Source organism: Lonchura striata, chromosome 5 (genome assembly GCF_050655825.1).
Source record: "Lonchura striata isolate lonStrDom1 chromosome 5, ASM5065582v1, whole genome shotgun sequence".
Lineage (NCBI taxonomy): Eukaryota > Metazoa > Chordata > Aves > Passeriformes > Estrildidae > Lonchura > Lonchura striata.
Window position 1 is genome coordinate 38209666 of NC_140707.1, and position 15627 is coordinate 38225292.

Here is a 15627-nt window from a genome sequence, read left to right on the forward strand (position 1 = left end):
GCGCGGCCCCGGCCCCGGCGCGGCGCGGCCCCGGCGCGGCCCCGGCCCCGGCGCGGCGCGGCCCCGGCGCGGCCCCGGCCCCGGCCCCGGCGCGGCGCGGCGCGGCGCCCCCCGAGCACCCGTCTCAATGGAAAGTGATGGGCGTTTGGCCTGGCAAAAAATTACCGTGGCGGGTTCCGGGCTCCTCAGTACAAGAGGAGCTACTGGAGAGGAGCCAGTGAGAGACGCAAAGATGAGGGGTCTGGAGCCTCTCTCTTGTGAGGCTGTGGGACCTTGGCCGGTTTCGTCTATAGAAGAGGAGAGCTCACCCATAGATACAAGTATCTCAAAGGTGGGTGCCAAGAGGATGGTGCCAGGCTCTTTCCAGGGGTGCCCAGTGACAGGACACGGAGGAACGGCCTTAAGCTGAAACACGAGAAGTTCCACCTCAACGTGAAAAAGAACCACTTTACACTGAGGGTAGCAGAGCACTGGAATAGGCTGCCCAAAGAGGCCATGAAGTCTTCCTCTGGAGACAGTCCAAATCCATTTGGACACATTCCTGTGTAACTGGCTCTAGGTGACCCTGCCTTAGCAGGAGAATTGGACTAGGTGATCTCCAGAGGTCTCTTCAAACCCTAACAATTCTGTGAATGTAAACCAATATAAATAACGTGGCTGTAAGGCCATAATCAGGCACTCAGTTTAATATACACTGCAGGAAATAGCTACACATTCTGCAGAGTGCCTGCAATGCCTCTTGGGTCCCCAGGCAGCATTGTAAATATACAAAATGCTAGCACAAATGTTGTCTGGTTTTCAACAGGTCCTTCTATTAATTATTTTGTCCAGGAAACCCTGACTCATTGACAAAAAAGCTCTGTGCAGTAAAATTACATTGTTTTTAATTTTTCCTCCTTTTAAAACAAAAGTATCATTTACTTCTCCAAACAAATACATAACATCAAATTCTTACACATGGTTGCTTTTTAATAAAGAAAGTTTTACTTCTCTTTCAAATTGCATGTATTTGACAAAATCTAACACTAAATTATTTTAAAAACTTGTGCTTTAGAAATTAAGTCTGCAAACTCTTAGTTTACCTGTTTGGGGTTTTTTTAATTTACAAATTAACATTTACTTCCTGAACCTCCAAATTGCAATCTTGCATAGCAATGCATATGCTGAGGTAGGACTGCAGTGTGGAGCACAGGTATTGGCACTGGGAGAGTGACAGAACAGGGATAGGGGAGGTGCTGCTCTTGCACAATTAATAACAGCTCCAGCTACTGAAGAGACACAGGATGAGGCAGGAACCTTCACACAACAGACAACCCTTTCTCCTACAGTTGCCACTTGAAATGAGTTTGGAGAAAAAGGCAGTCTGACAGGTATGGGTGACACCAAGGAGCACATTGCAGCAGGTTCTGGTCCTGGACTTCTGAGGCTGCTTGTGTTAGCAGAGGTTCAGGCACCAGATATGACTTGGCAAAAGCCTATTCAGCTGGTGAGGGAGTTTAGAGACCAGGCATGAAGAGATCTTTTGTGGAGTTTGCAGGATGGAGCTTCTCTTGTAAGGAATGGATGGATAAATTGTTCAGTTGGCCTTGACTGTGTGTGAAAAACATGTGACTTTAATAAAATTATAAGGATTAATAAGAGTTGCAGAAAGCTATTGAGACTGAACAGCAGCATAACGACAGTTAACTGGAGAGAGATCCCTGAGAGCAAAACAAAACTGAGTACCACTAATGAAAGTTTTGTATCTTCCTGGGCAGCTTCCTGGTCTGACAAAATGACTCTGGAAGGTGAAATTTTGCTAACAGAGACCCTCTTTAAACAGGCCTTCCGCACTGGCACTATTTCAGCAAGACCCTCTTGAGAGATCAGCTCATTTGGGAAGAAGTTGTTTCTTTCTACCTGAATGGTGAGGGGGAAAAAGGCACTAGCCAAAAATGAATTTGGATTTAAAAAAAAAAAAATCTCAGGTAGTCATAGAAAAGCTATCCTAGATTTGGCTTTGGGTGATTGATTGGAGTGCATTGTTAGTTTGGTATGATTCTGAGTTAATCACCACCATAAGGTGACAGCTTTTTATAGTCAGTTTAAATCTACAGGCTAGGTTTTCTGTCTCCCAACTCTGCTTTCTCCCTAAGAACAGTTTTCAGCATCTGTTGACATCACTACTAAAGAGTTCCCCAAGTAATTAATCCCTAACTTAATGGCTGTATTTAGACATGCTCTAACCTATTCAACAGAATCTTAATACCCTGAGTGTCAAATGGCAATCCAAGACATTACAGAATCAGACAGGTACATCCCAAATACAAAACAGTGCTAGTACTGCTTTCTTCTTGGATGACAAGGAAAAGTACTCTTCATTCTTCCATTCAGCAGACAGTTCTTTTTGGAAAGAAACAGACTGTCACCAGAAGACCACAGTAAGTATACAAGCCTCATTTCAAGTAGGTATCTCCAGCTTTGTGTAAATGGAAAACATTTCTGAAGTGTATATGGCTGTAAATATGAGAATTCTGGGGAAAGCTAGCTTAGGACTCAGAGTCATTAATTATTTGGATGTCTACGTTATCATCTGGCATTGCCGAGGTGTGATCCTGTCTGTCACTGCTGAGGGTGCAGGCTGCCTGTTAACATTCTATGAGGTGTAAATACTGCAAGCAAGGAAGTACCTAGTACTCTCTTCAGGTACTTGTTTCTTCATCATGACCACTTTGAGCTGTCAAATTTGTACCACAGTGCAGCCTGCTTGTTGTTTCACATCTCCTCTCTTTACCTAATTAAATTAACTTAGGCTGCTCCAAATAAATCCCTTTCTTTTTAGATTTTTACTTGTAACTAACTAGTCATTTGGTTATTTCCATATTTCAAGGCTTGTCTCAGTCAATCCCTTCAATTCACTGGTCATCACCAGTCATTTTGGTGGCTCAAGTTCAGTCCTTGCAGATCTGCAACAGCTTGCATGTACTTAAGTGTTCATCCCAAATGCAAGTGCAGAAACTCCTGGATCTTTCCCCAGGAGTGTTCCTGTGCATGGGCATGTGCTTTGCTCTCTCCACCTCCCAGAACAGGCACTCCCAAAACACGATCCATAGCTACCTGACAAAATGGAGTAGAAGGAGGATCAATTCGGTGACCTGCTCCCGGATAACTCAGGAATTCAAAGTTTTCTTTCCCATGCTGGCGAAGACGCCTGATTGCCAGCTCAGCATATAAGGAGCTCTTCCACATCCGATCATCCTCCCCTACCACTAAGAGAAAGTGACCATCTGCTTTTTCAATGGGGATCATGCTAGGAGAATTAGCAGGATTCATTGGGTCATCCAGAGCTTCAAAAATGTCAAATACACCAGAGTCAGAGACACTGACTTTCTTCATATCAAAACGCAGCCCAGGCAGAGTCGTCTCACCATAATGGAGGTCTGCAACTGTATTTGAACTACAGCCAGAGATTGAGACAGCAGCCACTACTTCTGGCAGGAAGGTGATCATGGAGAGTGCTAATTCTGCCCCTTTCCCAGTCCCAATCACTCCAACTCCTGGTCCTTTCACCTTCAGATAAGATAGGGGATGGAGAAGAGAGGAAGAAAGGAATAAAGGAAGCATACATTATAATGGGATTAGCCATTAATTGACTTTGGAGTTGTTTTATTTAAAAAAAGGTTAGGTTAATTATTGATGTAACCTGTTGGAAAGTGACAGTCTGGACCCATGCTCCTCCTCCTGTTTATGGTCTTATTTTTCAGACACACCAAGAGAGATCAAACCCCACAAAAAATGTGGACATGCACAAGGCATACTATCGCTCAGTCCTTACCTGGTCCCTACTGTATATGTTAATGCAAATTTTTTCTCATTTTCCTAAAACAGGTAACAGGAAATTCAAGTCTCAGAAAAATAAAGTAACCTCACAAATTATATTTGAAGGATTTAATAAGTAACATTTGTCTTGTCTTTTCCTAGCCTGGAAAGTAAAATTGAAAGCAACATCCTACATTATCAAATTCATTCTTTCAGCTACTACTGAGCAGTGTCATATCATCCTCTATTAAAACTAATTGCTTTCATGTAAGGAAAAAACCCAAACAAGCCAAACATTTTTATCACCACTGGTCGTGTTTGGAGGATACTCCAGCATTCACTATCCTACTGATCAGCAATCTTGTAGCTCCAGCATGAATTTAACAGATAGTTTGTGCTGGAAGAAATTCACTCTTCCCAGTCATATGCATAAGCTGTTATTGGGCCTGAGCTTGCCCAGCAGAAACTGATACTCAAATACAAAAAAAAAAAAATCACAACTACCACCACTTAGGTATAACTGTTAAATCCTCTCTAGTCTCAAGAGGTTTCTCACTGCACTCACCTTTGGGTGACGCTGTAGGAACCTTGCTGCCTCCTCAAAGTACTCAAGTTTTAATTCTTTTAACACCCTAGGAAGATCTTCAAAGTCAAAATATGGCAGAGAAAGAGCAGCAAAACCATGGGTAGCCAGGAGACTGGATCTAAATTCAATCAAGCCTCCTTCATCCCCATACATGTCAATCACTCCTGGAAAGGGACCGTCCCCTATATTAAAGAGAAGGGTTACAGAGGAAAAGTTATCATACAGGACACAAAAAACTATCTGGTGAAGAGTGAACAACAAAATACAGAATGCTTAGGACATTTGCTATTAATAGTCATCTAAGACATTAGCTATTAATAGTAATTATTTTTCCATTTGCACAGCAGAGATTTAAGAGAACCAGTGCTGTATCCCACTCCAGCTATTTCAAACAAAGAATAGGTCCAAGTCCTTACATTCCTGTAAAAATATATGAAGTTACAGGTTTAGCTTTTTAAAACAAAAAATTTAAAAACCAACAAAAAACCCAAAGAAAACAAACAAACCCCCCAAAAAATAACAACAACCATTCTAAATTTATTTTTCCATGGTCTTAACCTCCTGCCCTCAGACCAATCATACACCAAGTCAGCTATTTTCCCACAAAGTTGCTCCTTAATTAGCAAAGTACAAGCTCATGAGTAATGAGGCAAGAACACTGAGCCCTTGAAGTAAATTCTAGAAAACTTACGTAAACTCTGGAATAAACTGCATTGAGCAAAACCCAACAAAGACAACCCATTGTTAAAATCAACTGGACTTACTACCTCTCAACATGAGCACTGTAAGCTTTGGCAGGAGAACTGCTCCTGCAGAAGTGATGAGACAGAAGGCCGAACTGAGAGCTGTGTGGGTGTGTGCAGGACTGATGTACAGATAAATGTGCACATACATATATACCATCTGTCCCATCAAACTACAGAAATAATCAGAACCATAATTTTCAACAGCCGTGCTTTTACCATCAAGGTCATGTTGTAAAATGTTTGTATGCCAAGCCAGGAGATCTTAGGTTAGAAGGCTAAAGATGCTACTTAATGGAGCTTTAAAGACCCCAAGCAAACAATTTTTTTTTCTTTTTTTTTTTTCCCCTGGCCACCAGATGTCACAGCTGATGTGCCTTGATACAGCTCACTACAACCATCTCAGCACAAAGAGGACACGCATGTTGCAAGAGTATGTTAACTCTCTGACACTACCTCTATATGCTGAAGAAAAGTTTTCTGGCATTTCAACACATTTGAGAAAAGGAAGTTTTGTATAAGACATGCTAAATGGTGGAAACCTCCCAGATTAAAACATTAAGAAGTCAGAACAGGACTGAAACATGCCTTTGGGTTCTTACTCATTCAGTTCTGATCTTTCTTTCATTGAAGTTCAATATTCTACTTGAGAGAAAATAGGTTGGGATAAATTTATTATAATGCTATTATATGGCAAGAAAATACATATTTAATAATCACTCCTACCTGGAAAGCTTTCTAGCAAGGGCATGTAATCAGAACATAGTCATAGATGGATGTGTTTCTCTCTCATGAAGACACCCTTTAACTTGCACAAGGATCCTGGACTGCTTCTCTGAGTGCTTACACATGCCCAAGTATATGGTTCCTGCAGAACTCACTAAAAAGCAGGATAAAGTGGGCTAGACAACTTTACCAACATTTAAAAACAAACCTCTACATCTGTAACTCTTATTCCTGAATTGAGAAATCATTTTCAGATTAAAATTACATCTTAAGACCACTCATGTCCTCTCACTTTTAATAAGAATGGTTGATATTTAAGATTCCTATCTTAAAAATATTAACTTTTTTTTTGTCCCTGGAGCAAAGAAGTGTATGATCATAATGCTGTAACTGGATCCTCCATCATGATGGATGTCAATATAATTTAAGCAATGATTCCAGACTTTTCAGCACTATTACAATGCCAGACTTTCTAAAGGAGAAAGTGCAGTTTCATCTTGCATATGTCTGGGTTCCCACTGAGCTCAGCAGAAATCAAACTCATCCTCTAAGGCAGAATAGATCAAAACAATGTCTTGGAGATGGAAAATCCAGCATGCTGACTAAACATCTGAAATTCAAAGTTCATTCTCTGTTGTTTTTTTCCTCAGTGGACTTTGGATCCATATCTAAATGGATAAAATTCATTGGTTTGGAATGAAAAAACTTAAATACTTAATAACTGTAGTGATACTTACAGGAATTGCTGAACCAAGTAGTATTAAATTAGAGGTAATGTGGAGGGCAGTTCCAGTACCCACAACACTCAGGGAACTACAAGAAGCTTAACTCATAGCTCAAGTGTACAAACACAATCACTGGTGTAAGGTTTCATTTTCCATCACCACTCACAGACCATCAGAATATCACACCTCATAAAGCACAACCATCTCATAAGCAGAACAGGCAGAACTTGCTCATAAATCTATTTTGGTTTTATACAAAGTAACCCAACTACTAACTGTAATAACTCTGTAGAAACAGAGATGAGATACATGTATTTTTTAGAATTTCATCTGCTACTCTGCTTCCTGACTTGTGTTTCAAAGGGAAGAAAAATACCTTTTCAATTCAGTCCTACTTAGGGTAAAATCCTTGGGACATTCAGTACAGGCTCACACAATTAAGCGCATCAGCTTTTCTGGATGTTAGATTCCGGTACTCCAGAGCAAACATCAAACCTACTGAAAAACCACAGGCCGAGCACAGCAACGAAGTAAACTCTTTAAGCCCTGTTCTCCTTTAGCTCCGGCCCGTCCCGCAAGAGCCGCGTCCCCGTGCCCGCCCTGCTCGGTGCCGCCGAGAAGGACCAGGCGGGGCGGCCGCGCACAAGCCCGGCCCTGTCGCGACAAGCACTTGGGATATCTTCTGAAGAGTTCAGGGCAACTTGTCTGCAGGGCAGCGCTCGGCTGTTAGGGAATGCAGATTCCCCGGGTGACAGCCTCTGCACGGGTTTATTTCACGAGACTTTCCTTGCTCTGGTCAGAGAAGGCGGGGGGTCCCGCCGGCCTCGGGACGAAGGTCTCGGGCCGAGGCACTCACCCGGCGGCAGGAAAAGGGAGCCCCTTACGACTCCTTCCTTCAGCCGGATCCTCCGCACGCCGGGGGCCGTGAACAACCTCTGCACCTCGGCCTTGGCTACCACGGGCCCGGGCATGGAGCCGGGCGGGCTGTGGCCCTCGTGGACGAACACCTCCACCTTCATCGGGAGGCTGGTGTTGCGGGGAACGAGCCGCTGGTACGGCTTCTCCATGCCGGCGGGGGCCAGGCTCCAAAAGAGCCCCATGGGCTCCACGCCGGTGTAGTCCCCGCCGTGGGAGGCGTCCGTGCCCAGGTGCAGCTCCCCGCGGCTGTCCGCCCGGTAGTGCGCGCACGACTGGAAGAGGCAGCCGCGGTCGTCGGCCGCCACGGCCCGCAGGGTCACCGGCTGCCCCGGGCTCAGCCCCGCCACCCGCGTCTCTACCCGCTCGTCCGCCGGGCCGGCGGTGGGGGACACGGCCAGGCTAGCAGCCCGCCGGGCCGGCGGGGCGCGCAGCAGGGCCCGTGCCGGGGCGGCGGCGGCGGCCAGCGCTCTCCACATGGCGGCGGCGGCGGGTGCGCGCTGCGGCCGCGCCGCCCGCAATATCGGTCCCGCGGCCGCCGCCCCTTCCAGGCGTCCCCAATGGAGAGCAGAGCCCCTCCCCGCCCCCCAGCCCCGGAGGCAGCCAGCGGCGGGCCGCTCCCGCCTCCCCCAAGCCATCCAAGCGACTGGAGCAGCGAGCCGTGGGCAGCGGTTAAAGTTTCACTTTTATCCATTACAGTACGGTGGATACAAAACGCTCAAACGGGCCTGACGCACAGGCGAGGTCGGGCTGTAGGCACTGGCGGGTACAACGTGTTCGGACACACAGTGCAAATGCACCGGCAACTCCCAGCGTTTGCTCCTTGAACCCCACGCTTGGGTGCACAGTTACTGCCGACCCCGCGGGCTGAGCGCTCGCCCCGCTGCGCAGAGAGCAGCGGGCGTGCGGCCGGAGCCCCGCTCCGCCACAGCGGGCCGGCCGCCTCGGGCCCCTTCCAGCCGCTCACGGAGCCGCCGTGCCAGCGCCGCCGCCCTAGCAGCAGGCAGCTGAGGCGGCATCTGCGGAATGTACCGGCAGGGAGCTCCGACAGTGCTGCGGATCTCCACAGCGATTCCCAGCCGTGCTGAGGTGACACCCGGGAGCGACTCCAGCATGACCCCTAACAGGACCTGTTCTGTTGCTTCTTCACGTTTATGAACTTCCACAGACTGTTTAAATGTCTCATTTCTTCAGCATGCTCTCTGAACATCACATCAAGCTTGGGCTGTTTGTTGCCTACAAATATGAAGTGTTACCTGAGGGTGCTGGCACAGTAGTACTGCTTTTGGTAAGTGAAATATAAGATATTTTTAAGGCAGATGCATTTTAGTGGTTTGAGAGAAGGGCAAGGAGCAACAAAGGAGAGAGAAGTGTACAGGGAGAACAGAAAGATCACTGGAGGTAGATTACTGCTTCCAGAAAAACTGGAATACTGGAACTAGAACACAAAGCTGGGCAATGGCACACATCTCCTCTGAGAAGGCCAATGCATGTTTTCATCCTGGTTCTCAGCTTGGAAGAGTTACCTACCACTTTAATTCACACCCAAAGCACACAGCCTTACCACCATTTGTTTTCCACAGCTTATAACCCTGTACTACATAAAACAGGAGGCCAAAACCTCTAACCAAGATTAGAGGAGGGTGTAAAAAGGAAGCTGCTCTTGCTTTCACCCACCATCATCTTTCAAGAAACCTAATAGCTTATTCTCTGATGTTCCTTGTTGTGGCGAGGGCTGGTCCTGGATGGATGAGAGATCTCTGAAGTCAAGTCTTAGGATATATGGTTTGCTGTGGGGCCCTGCTTGGACCTGCCAGCTGCAGCTCCAAGCAGGGCCCAAGGAGTGGGAGCAGGGAGAGATAGCGAGAGAGAGTTCCAAGAGAGGGTCCAAGAGGGCAAAGAGAAAGGGTGGGAGAGAGAGGCCTGGTCTCCTGGGTACACCTTATCAAGGGGGCTTCAGAGTGGGTGTGGAATAACACTTTGGACCAATGGAATTACAGATACATGATACTTCAGGGGAGGTGCGGAATAAGCTATACATTTTTGAGGGAGGAGACAGAACATTTTATCTGACCCTTGGATCTGTCTGTGGGTCAAAAAAGGGAGTTACCTTCCACTAGCTATACCACTGTTCCCCAGTTGCTTCGCAACCAAGGACCGAAATCTCAAAGCTTGTTCTCATCTCAATTTCACTCACAGTCTCTGTATTTTCCAAATCCTTTGCCAGGCAATCATATTTATAAGGCTTTCTCATTTAATCTTTCCCTACACCTTGTTCTCATTCTGAGCTATTTAACAAAACATTTAACAAAACCAGCATCTTCATTTGTAAAGTAGCCTAATTCATATCAGAGCTTACTGGATGTTCCAGATGTCTTGCCTGTGAGGTGTTTACAAAAGAAAGCTTGGATCTGCTGCCAAGCATCTATCTGTGCCTCACAGTGTGCCTTGGGCTCCCCTCCCCACATCACAGGCTTGCCAAGTAGCAAGTGCATTGAGGCTGCACACATTGGGAAAAAGGGAGGTTCAATGTAGTGTCCTGCTCCGGGATAACAGACTATCTCAGGCTTTTCTTTCCCATGTGCTTGCAAACGTTTGCTCCCCTCAACTGCAAAGAATTCACTTTTCCAGTTGTGATCATCCTGGCCAACAATGAACAAGAAGCAACACTCAGCCTTCTCCAAAGGGATAAAGCTTTGCTGGTCAGGCCCTTCCAGTGGGCTGTTCAATGCATCAATAATATCAGCAATCCCGGACTTGCCGACCTTGATGCGTTTTGGATTGATACCAAGGGGTGGAATGATGATGTCCTTGTAGTGGAGCACCGCACCCACATTTGCCACCGAGCCATTGATAAGGGCAGTGGCTGTGATGCCCTTTAGGAAGGAGGCCATAGAGACACACAGGTCACCCCCCTTTGAGTGTCCAAGCAAACCAATTCCTGGACCTTTAACCTGGAGGTGAGAGAAGAGAAATCACAATCAATGAACCATGGCAGGCCACTTCTTTAATATGATGCCATGTTTGCAGCTCTGTCTGTCCCAGATTTGGACCCCACATACAGACATCTGAGGTCCTGTGTGCAGGGCCCATGTCTGAGGGATCCTAGGCACTGTTCTGTGCTTGATTTATGGTGCTATGCCCTACTGAGACTGTGGCATCATCCTAACAAAGCTACAAGGTTGAGTGCTGAAGCAGAGTACAGCTGTGCTTGCAAACGTGCAGTCTCAGATTACAATGCAGTTGAGAGAAGAAGAGGGAAAGAACAGGGGAGGCCTCCTCTGCAGTTGCTTTCTTTCAGTGCAAAGTGCTCAAAGTCAGCAATGACTATGATATTGTCATCACTTGCGTTAATGTATTTCTTATATTCAAGGTTCCCCTATTAAGAAGCTGATGTGGGGTAGCAGGCTCCACATGAGCTGCTCTTCCATTTCTCTAGAATGTTTGGTATCTAACTCACAGGAAATAGTCTGAGGTAGTTTAGTCATTAAAATTTATCTTAAAACTATAACCTATTAAAACCATTTTTCTAGGAGAATTGTACAGTCCCCTGGAGTCAATCTTAGACTAGGTTACCTTAATTTTCTTTTACACAAGGCAAATTAACTAGAAAAGGAAAGTTAAATAACCTTACTGGGTGCTGAAATCCTGTAAGGATACTGGAAAAAGGTTAGCTAATAACACAACTCTTCAATATCCAAAGACTCTCAGGGGCAAATAGGCTCTGAGACAGCATCAGAATCTAACACCTTCTGTGTCTTATCACCAGTCTAACAGGCTTCAAACCCACTGATTTTGAAATATGGGAAGGGGGAAATTAGAAAATATGGCTGAAACTTTGCAACACATTAAAAACACATGAAGGTGTTAATGGGAGGCAATGGTACTGTACTGCTCTCAAGGGGAAAAAATGCAGGGGGAAGCAATTTTCAGATTTTTTTGGGCAGAGAGGTGGCATGAGCAGTTAAGGTTAAGATGAATAAAAAGCAGTCAAGATCTTTAACAACTACTCATCTTTCTGAGGTTGAGGAAGGTTTTTATTATCATTCTCTAGAGAAACCAAGTGTTGGATTTTGCAATTCTAGCTACTTTCACTCACAGCTACTTATAAAGAGATGCAGAATTGAGTAGGGTTCTCTTCCAAGAGGTGCTGAATTAGAAGGATCCTTATGTGCACAATTAGCTACTAAAACCCACACTTATGAAATACCAACATTTTGAGTGATTTTAACAGCTTATAAAATACACAGCCTTGGTTTCCCTGAGAGCTGGATCACAAAAAGCTATCATATGCTCCACAGCTGAAAAGGACATTTAGTTCTGAAGGACATTCTACAGAGCATAAATCTAAAATCCCCAGTGCAAGTCCAGTAAACCTCCAGGAAACTAGTACCCTAGTTATGACACTGGGTTGAATGGAGTAGAAATGTGACCAATGTGTCACTGTTTCACTTGGCCAGTTCAAAAGGAAGAGCTGGAATAGTCTGCCAGAGAGCCATTGTAGTGGGAGTTAAAGATATAAAACAATAACAGCCAACTCAACAGAGATGCTATTTTAAGTTCAACAGCTCTGCCCCAACTATAGTCTGACAGGAACCTAACTAATCCGAGTTCACTGTAGTGAGAGTCAATGAACAAACCAACCTGGGTGTGTTGTAACATATAGTTTACAGCTTCTTCAAAATATTCCAGGTGGAATTCCTTCATCGTTTTGGGGAGATCTTCATAGCTGTAGAAAGCCAGAGCCAGCACAGCAAAACCGTGGTTGGCCAGCAGGCATGCCCTGTATTCAGGGAGTCCTCCTCCAGTTCCATACAAGTCGATAATTCCTGGAAAGGGGCCACTTCCTGAGAGAGACCACATAACAGGACACATTAACCCACAATTTTTAATTTATATTCCAAATTCATAGGCCTGGAAATGTGTATTAAAAAAAACTACAGCAGCAGAATGGTATTGAGGGTCCTAAATTACTGTGACAGTTTTAATGAAATGGCTACATTGCTTCAAGATTAAACAAACTAGAACAAATTAGCAGGTCTACTAATTTTAGATAACATGTTTTAGATAATATCAGGAAACAGGCAGCTGAGAGAGAAGGGATCTTTTGACAGTCATAATTAGTACTCTGTATCATGTAAATTCACTGCAAATGTATTAAGCTCTGCTTCAAAAATACCCATCAGGCTTCTCCTTAGTGCATTTTTCAGATGGCTGAACCAAAAAATGTGGGACTCAGATTCAGTTAAAGAAAGAAACTGAGAGTTTCTAGCCAGGCAGAAGCCTGAGAAAGAGCTGGAGAAGAATGTAAATAATTCTTTATCTCTCTTGTTTTTCACATTGTTTATAGTTAAGTTCTATCACTGTGCATCAAGCACTTTGCACCAATGCTGTGCGTTGTTTTCACTTCAGAACCAATGGAGTTGGTCTTCATGAAGCTCTGTATAAAAGAGCAGTGTATTTTGAATAAATCGGAGTTTTACTCTCACAGCCTTCTGGTCAGTCTTCTCATTCCTGCCCTGCCTCGACAATGACAAAAAAAATATCATCTTCTGATGGTTCCAGCTTCTCAATTTTAACGTAAATGCACTTCAGTCATTTATTCTGGGATTAAAAGAAGAAAGTATTTGAAACCAGCCTTACTTACCTGGTATGGGAAGCATTAAGTTAGGTTCATCATGGGACAGGGACTGAAGTCCAGAGCTGAGAAGGATTGCTGCAAAGTACTAACCAGGTATGGAAAGGAGGAGGCCAAGAGGGAGACTTCCATTCCTGCTCTGGAGAGAGGGTGAGGTTTCCCTCAGGTGTCTTCAGACTAACATCAAACGTGTGTAACAAGCAAGAACAAGAAATTCACCACCAGCCTCAAGGAAACAGATCAAGTCAGAGCCCAGGGCACTGGCTGGCACAGCACATATGATTTTAGCACTGTCATGAAAGAGTTATCTGGGACAGGCAGGAAAGAAAGGGGAGAGGGGAAGGCACGTGGTACATAGAAGAGCTCCTTGGGGTTCCAGGGACATGCTTGGTGAAAATCTGTGTATCACGAGGAGAAGGAAAGATAGGATGTGCTGGGGGTGTGGCTACTACAGAACCAAGGGAATGCAAGACATGAGGTTTCTACAGAAAACTAGCAGAAATCTCGACGGCTGATGGAAGGACAACACAGCATTTGTCAGGCAATCTGAAAACCTCAGAGGCCCTTTTCATTATTCTCTGACAAAAATACTGCCAGGGCAAGTCTCCCCAATGTTTTCCTTGACATGCTCACAAGCAGGGAAGAATTGGGGACAAATGTGGCAGCAAAATGTAACTTGGGCTACAGCAATTAGGACATTACAAAGTTCAGGATGTGTGGAAAGGCTGGAAAGGGAAGCCACAGACTTAAACGCCACAGTTTAGGAAAGCATCTTCCACTTACTCAAAAGAATTACCACCTGATTTTCCTAGAAAACAGACAGAGGAAAGGTGCCTTGCAAACTGTTTGACTTCACCTCCCATGACATTTGGGAACAAAAAGTGTACTGTGATCAATGCCTTCATGTCCAATAGAAGTCAGTTAAACAGACACACGTGCTTCTCTGTGTGAAGAGCAGGACCAGCAGACCCAAGCTGGTCAGGCCACGCCTTGAGAAGTGTCCAGCCCCTACAGGTGAGACGCAGCTCCCCCTTGTCCTCTGCCTGGTACGGGGCACCGGGGGAGCCTGGAGGCGGTCTGGCTCCGGACCAGCGACTGCGGGGCCAAAAGCAGAGGCAGCAATGTGGGGGAAGGAGCCCGGCACGGCCGGTACTCACCAGTGGGCAGGAAAAGCGTCGCCCGGATCCTCCCTTCTCGCACCGGGACTCTCCGCACCCCGTCCCGCAGGAACGCCCGCTCGTGCTGCGCCTGGGCCAGGAGCCGCCCGCGGCGCTCGCCGTGGCCCTCAAACACCTCCAGCTGCAGGAGGAAGGGGCTCTGCACGTCCCGCTTTACCAGCCGCCAGAAAGGCTTCTGGGGCTGCAAAGCCCAGAGCAGCCCCATGGGCTCCAGGCCGGAGAAGCTGCCTCCCGGCAGCGCAGGACAGCGGGCGAGGTCCAGCTCGCCGTCGTCGCCCGCCCGGTAGCGCGCACTGGCCTGGAAGAGCTCTCCGGTCTCGTCCCGCAAGGACGCGCGCAGAGTGACCTGCTGCCGCGGGCCGAGGCCCTGCACGGCGATGGCCAGCGGCTCATCGAAGAGGCTGCGGGCGGCGGGCGACAGGCGGATGGAGGGGGCCACGGAGGAGAGTCCCCGGGCGGGGGCTGTCCCGGGGCTCCACGCGGGGCTGCGGCCCCGCGGGGCTGCGGGCGCGGGGCCGGGCCAGGGCAGCCGCCTCTGCCAGGCGCTGGAGCTGGCCCGGCACAGCGAGCGGGCGCTGACCTGCCCCATAGTCCGGATCGCTCCCGCCCTTGGGGGCGGTTTCTAGGGCAGATCCTCGCGGAACCTGGGCCGGGCTCGGGCCTGGAGTGCCGCTGGCACGCCCCGGCGGGGAGGAGCAGGTCCCCTGTGCCGCCCGCCTGCTTCCCTCCTGCCTGCCTGCCGGTTTCCGTGCCTCCCTAGTTCCTTGCATGCCTGCCTCCTCGCCTCTTCTCCTGTCTTCCCCCCGCTGCCTTCCCCGGCTGTGGGAGGCTTCATCCAAAGGCTACCGAGTCTTTGAAACCCTCGGGGCCTCGGCGAGCTCCTCGGTGTCCCCCTGAGCTCTCCCGGGCCGGACGGGGGCTGCAGGCAGGAGACATGGGGAGAAGACGAGCCACCGAGCAGAATCGCAGTCGGAATTCACTGGAGAGGGAAGGGCCGGTGTAAGACAGACCGTACAGAGATGGGACAGGCACGGCACGGTCGAGCTGTGCCGTGCCACTCAGCCAAGGGACTGCAACAAGGGCCGGCTCCAGCCGAATCAGAGAGAAGCCACACCAGTACTTGCTCACCATTGCTTCTTTTCTCCTTGCCTGCTCTGCTTCTCTGTTCGTTGCCCCAAGGCATGGGAAAGGTGGGTTATGTCTCCTCCAGGCTCTGGCCAGCCTAGGCAGCCACACAGACAGGTATATTAGGAAGGATGGTCAGGGTGGTCAGGGATGCAGGAGCAAAAAAAGGAGGAGGACTTTCACAGACTATTTA

General features: G+C 47.3%; 2 protein-coding genes and 1 long non-coding RNA gene across 3 annotated transcripts; 1 reads left to right on the forward strand and 2 right to left on the reverse strand.

Annotated features, from left to right (window-relative positions):
- The first annotated feature begins 61 nt into the window (after positions 1-61).
- Positions 62-5710, forward strand: LOC146767329 (uncharacterized). Its single transcript, XR_014956021.1, has 2 exons — positions 62-331; positions 5487-5710. It is a non-coding gene; the product is annotated as an uncharacterized LOC146767329 (long non-coding RNA).
- LOC110472164 (peroxisomal succinyl-coenzyme A thioesterase-like) lies at positions 868-8009 on the reverse strand. Its single transcript, XM_021533617.4, has 3 exons — positions 7435-8009; positions 4364-4566; positions 868-3549 (listed from the first exon to the last, which is right to left on the reverse strand). Exons 1-3 carry the CDS (start codon positions 7970-7972, stop codon positions 2974-2976), a joined length of 1317 nt encoding a protein of 438 aa, XP_021389292.2. The 5' UTR covers positions 7973-8009; the 3' UTR covers positions 868-2973.
- A 1671-nt stretch (positions 8010-9680) lies between these two features.
- LOC110472135 (acyl-coenzyme A thioesterase 1-like) lies at positions 9681-15181 on the reverse strand. Its single transcript, XM_077784135.2, has 3 exons — positions 14289-15181; positions 12138-12340; positions 9681-10447 (listed from the first exon to the last, which is right to left on the reverse strand). Exons 1-3 carry the CDS (start codon positions 14896-14898, stop codon positions 9842-9844), a joined length of 1419 nt encoding a protein of 472 aa, XP_077640261.2. The 5' UTR covers positions 14899-15181; the 3' UTR covers positions 9681-9841.
- Between the last annotated feature and the right edge of the window lie 446 nt (positions 15182-15627).

Bases quoted from the DNA above. Each gene is read 5' to 3' on its own strand.
- LOC110472164 (XM_021533617.4), bottom strand. From the start codon at position 7,972: ATGTGGAGAGCGCTGGCCGCCGCCGCCGCCCCGGCACGGGCCCTGCTG. The intron at 4,567-7,434 runs GTGAGTGCCTCG...TCTTTAATATAG, and splicing joins CTCCCTTTTCCTGCCGCCGG to GGGACGGTCCCTTTCCAGGA. The intron at 3,550-4,363 runs GTGAGTGCAGTG...TCTTATCTGAAG, and splicing joins TCCTACAGCGTCACCCAAAG to GTGAAAGGACCAGGAGTTGG.
- LOC110472135 (XM_077784135.2), bottom strand. From the start codon at position 14,898: ATGGGGCAGGTCAGCGCCCGCTCGCTGTGCCGGGCCAGCTCCAGCGCC. The intron at 12,341-14,288 runs GTGAGTACCGGC...GGTCTCTCTCAG, and splicing joins GACGCTTTTCCTGCCCACTG to GAAGTGGCCCCTTTCCAGGA. The intron at 10,448-12,137 runs GTTGGTTTGTTC...TCTCACCTCCAG, and splicing joins ATATGTTACAACACACCCAG to GTTAAAGGTCCAGGAATTGG.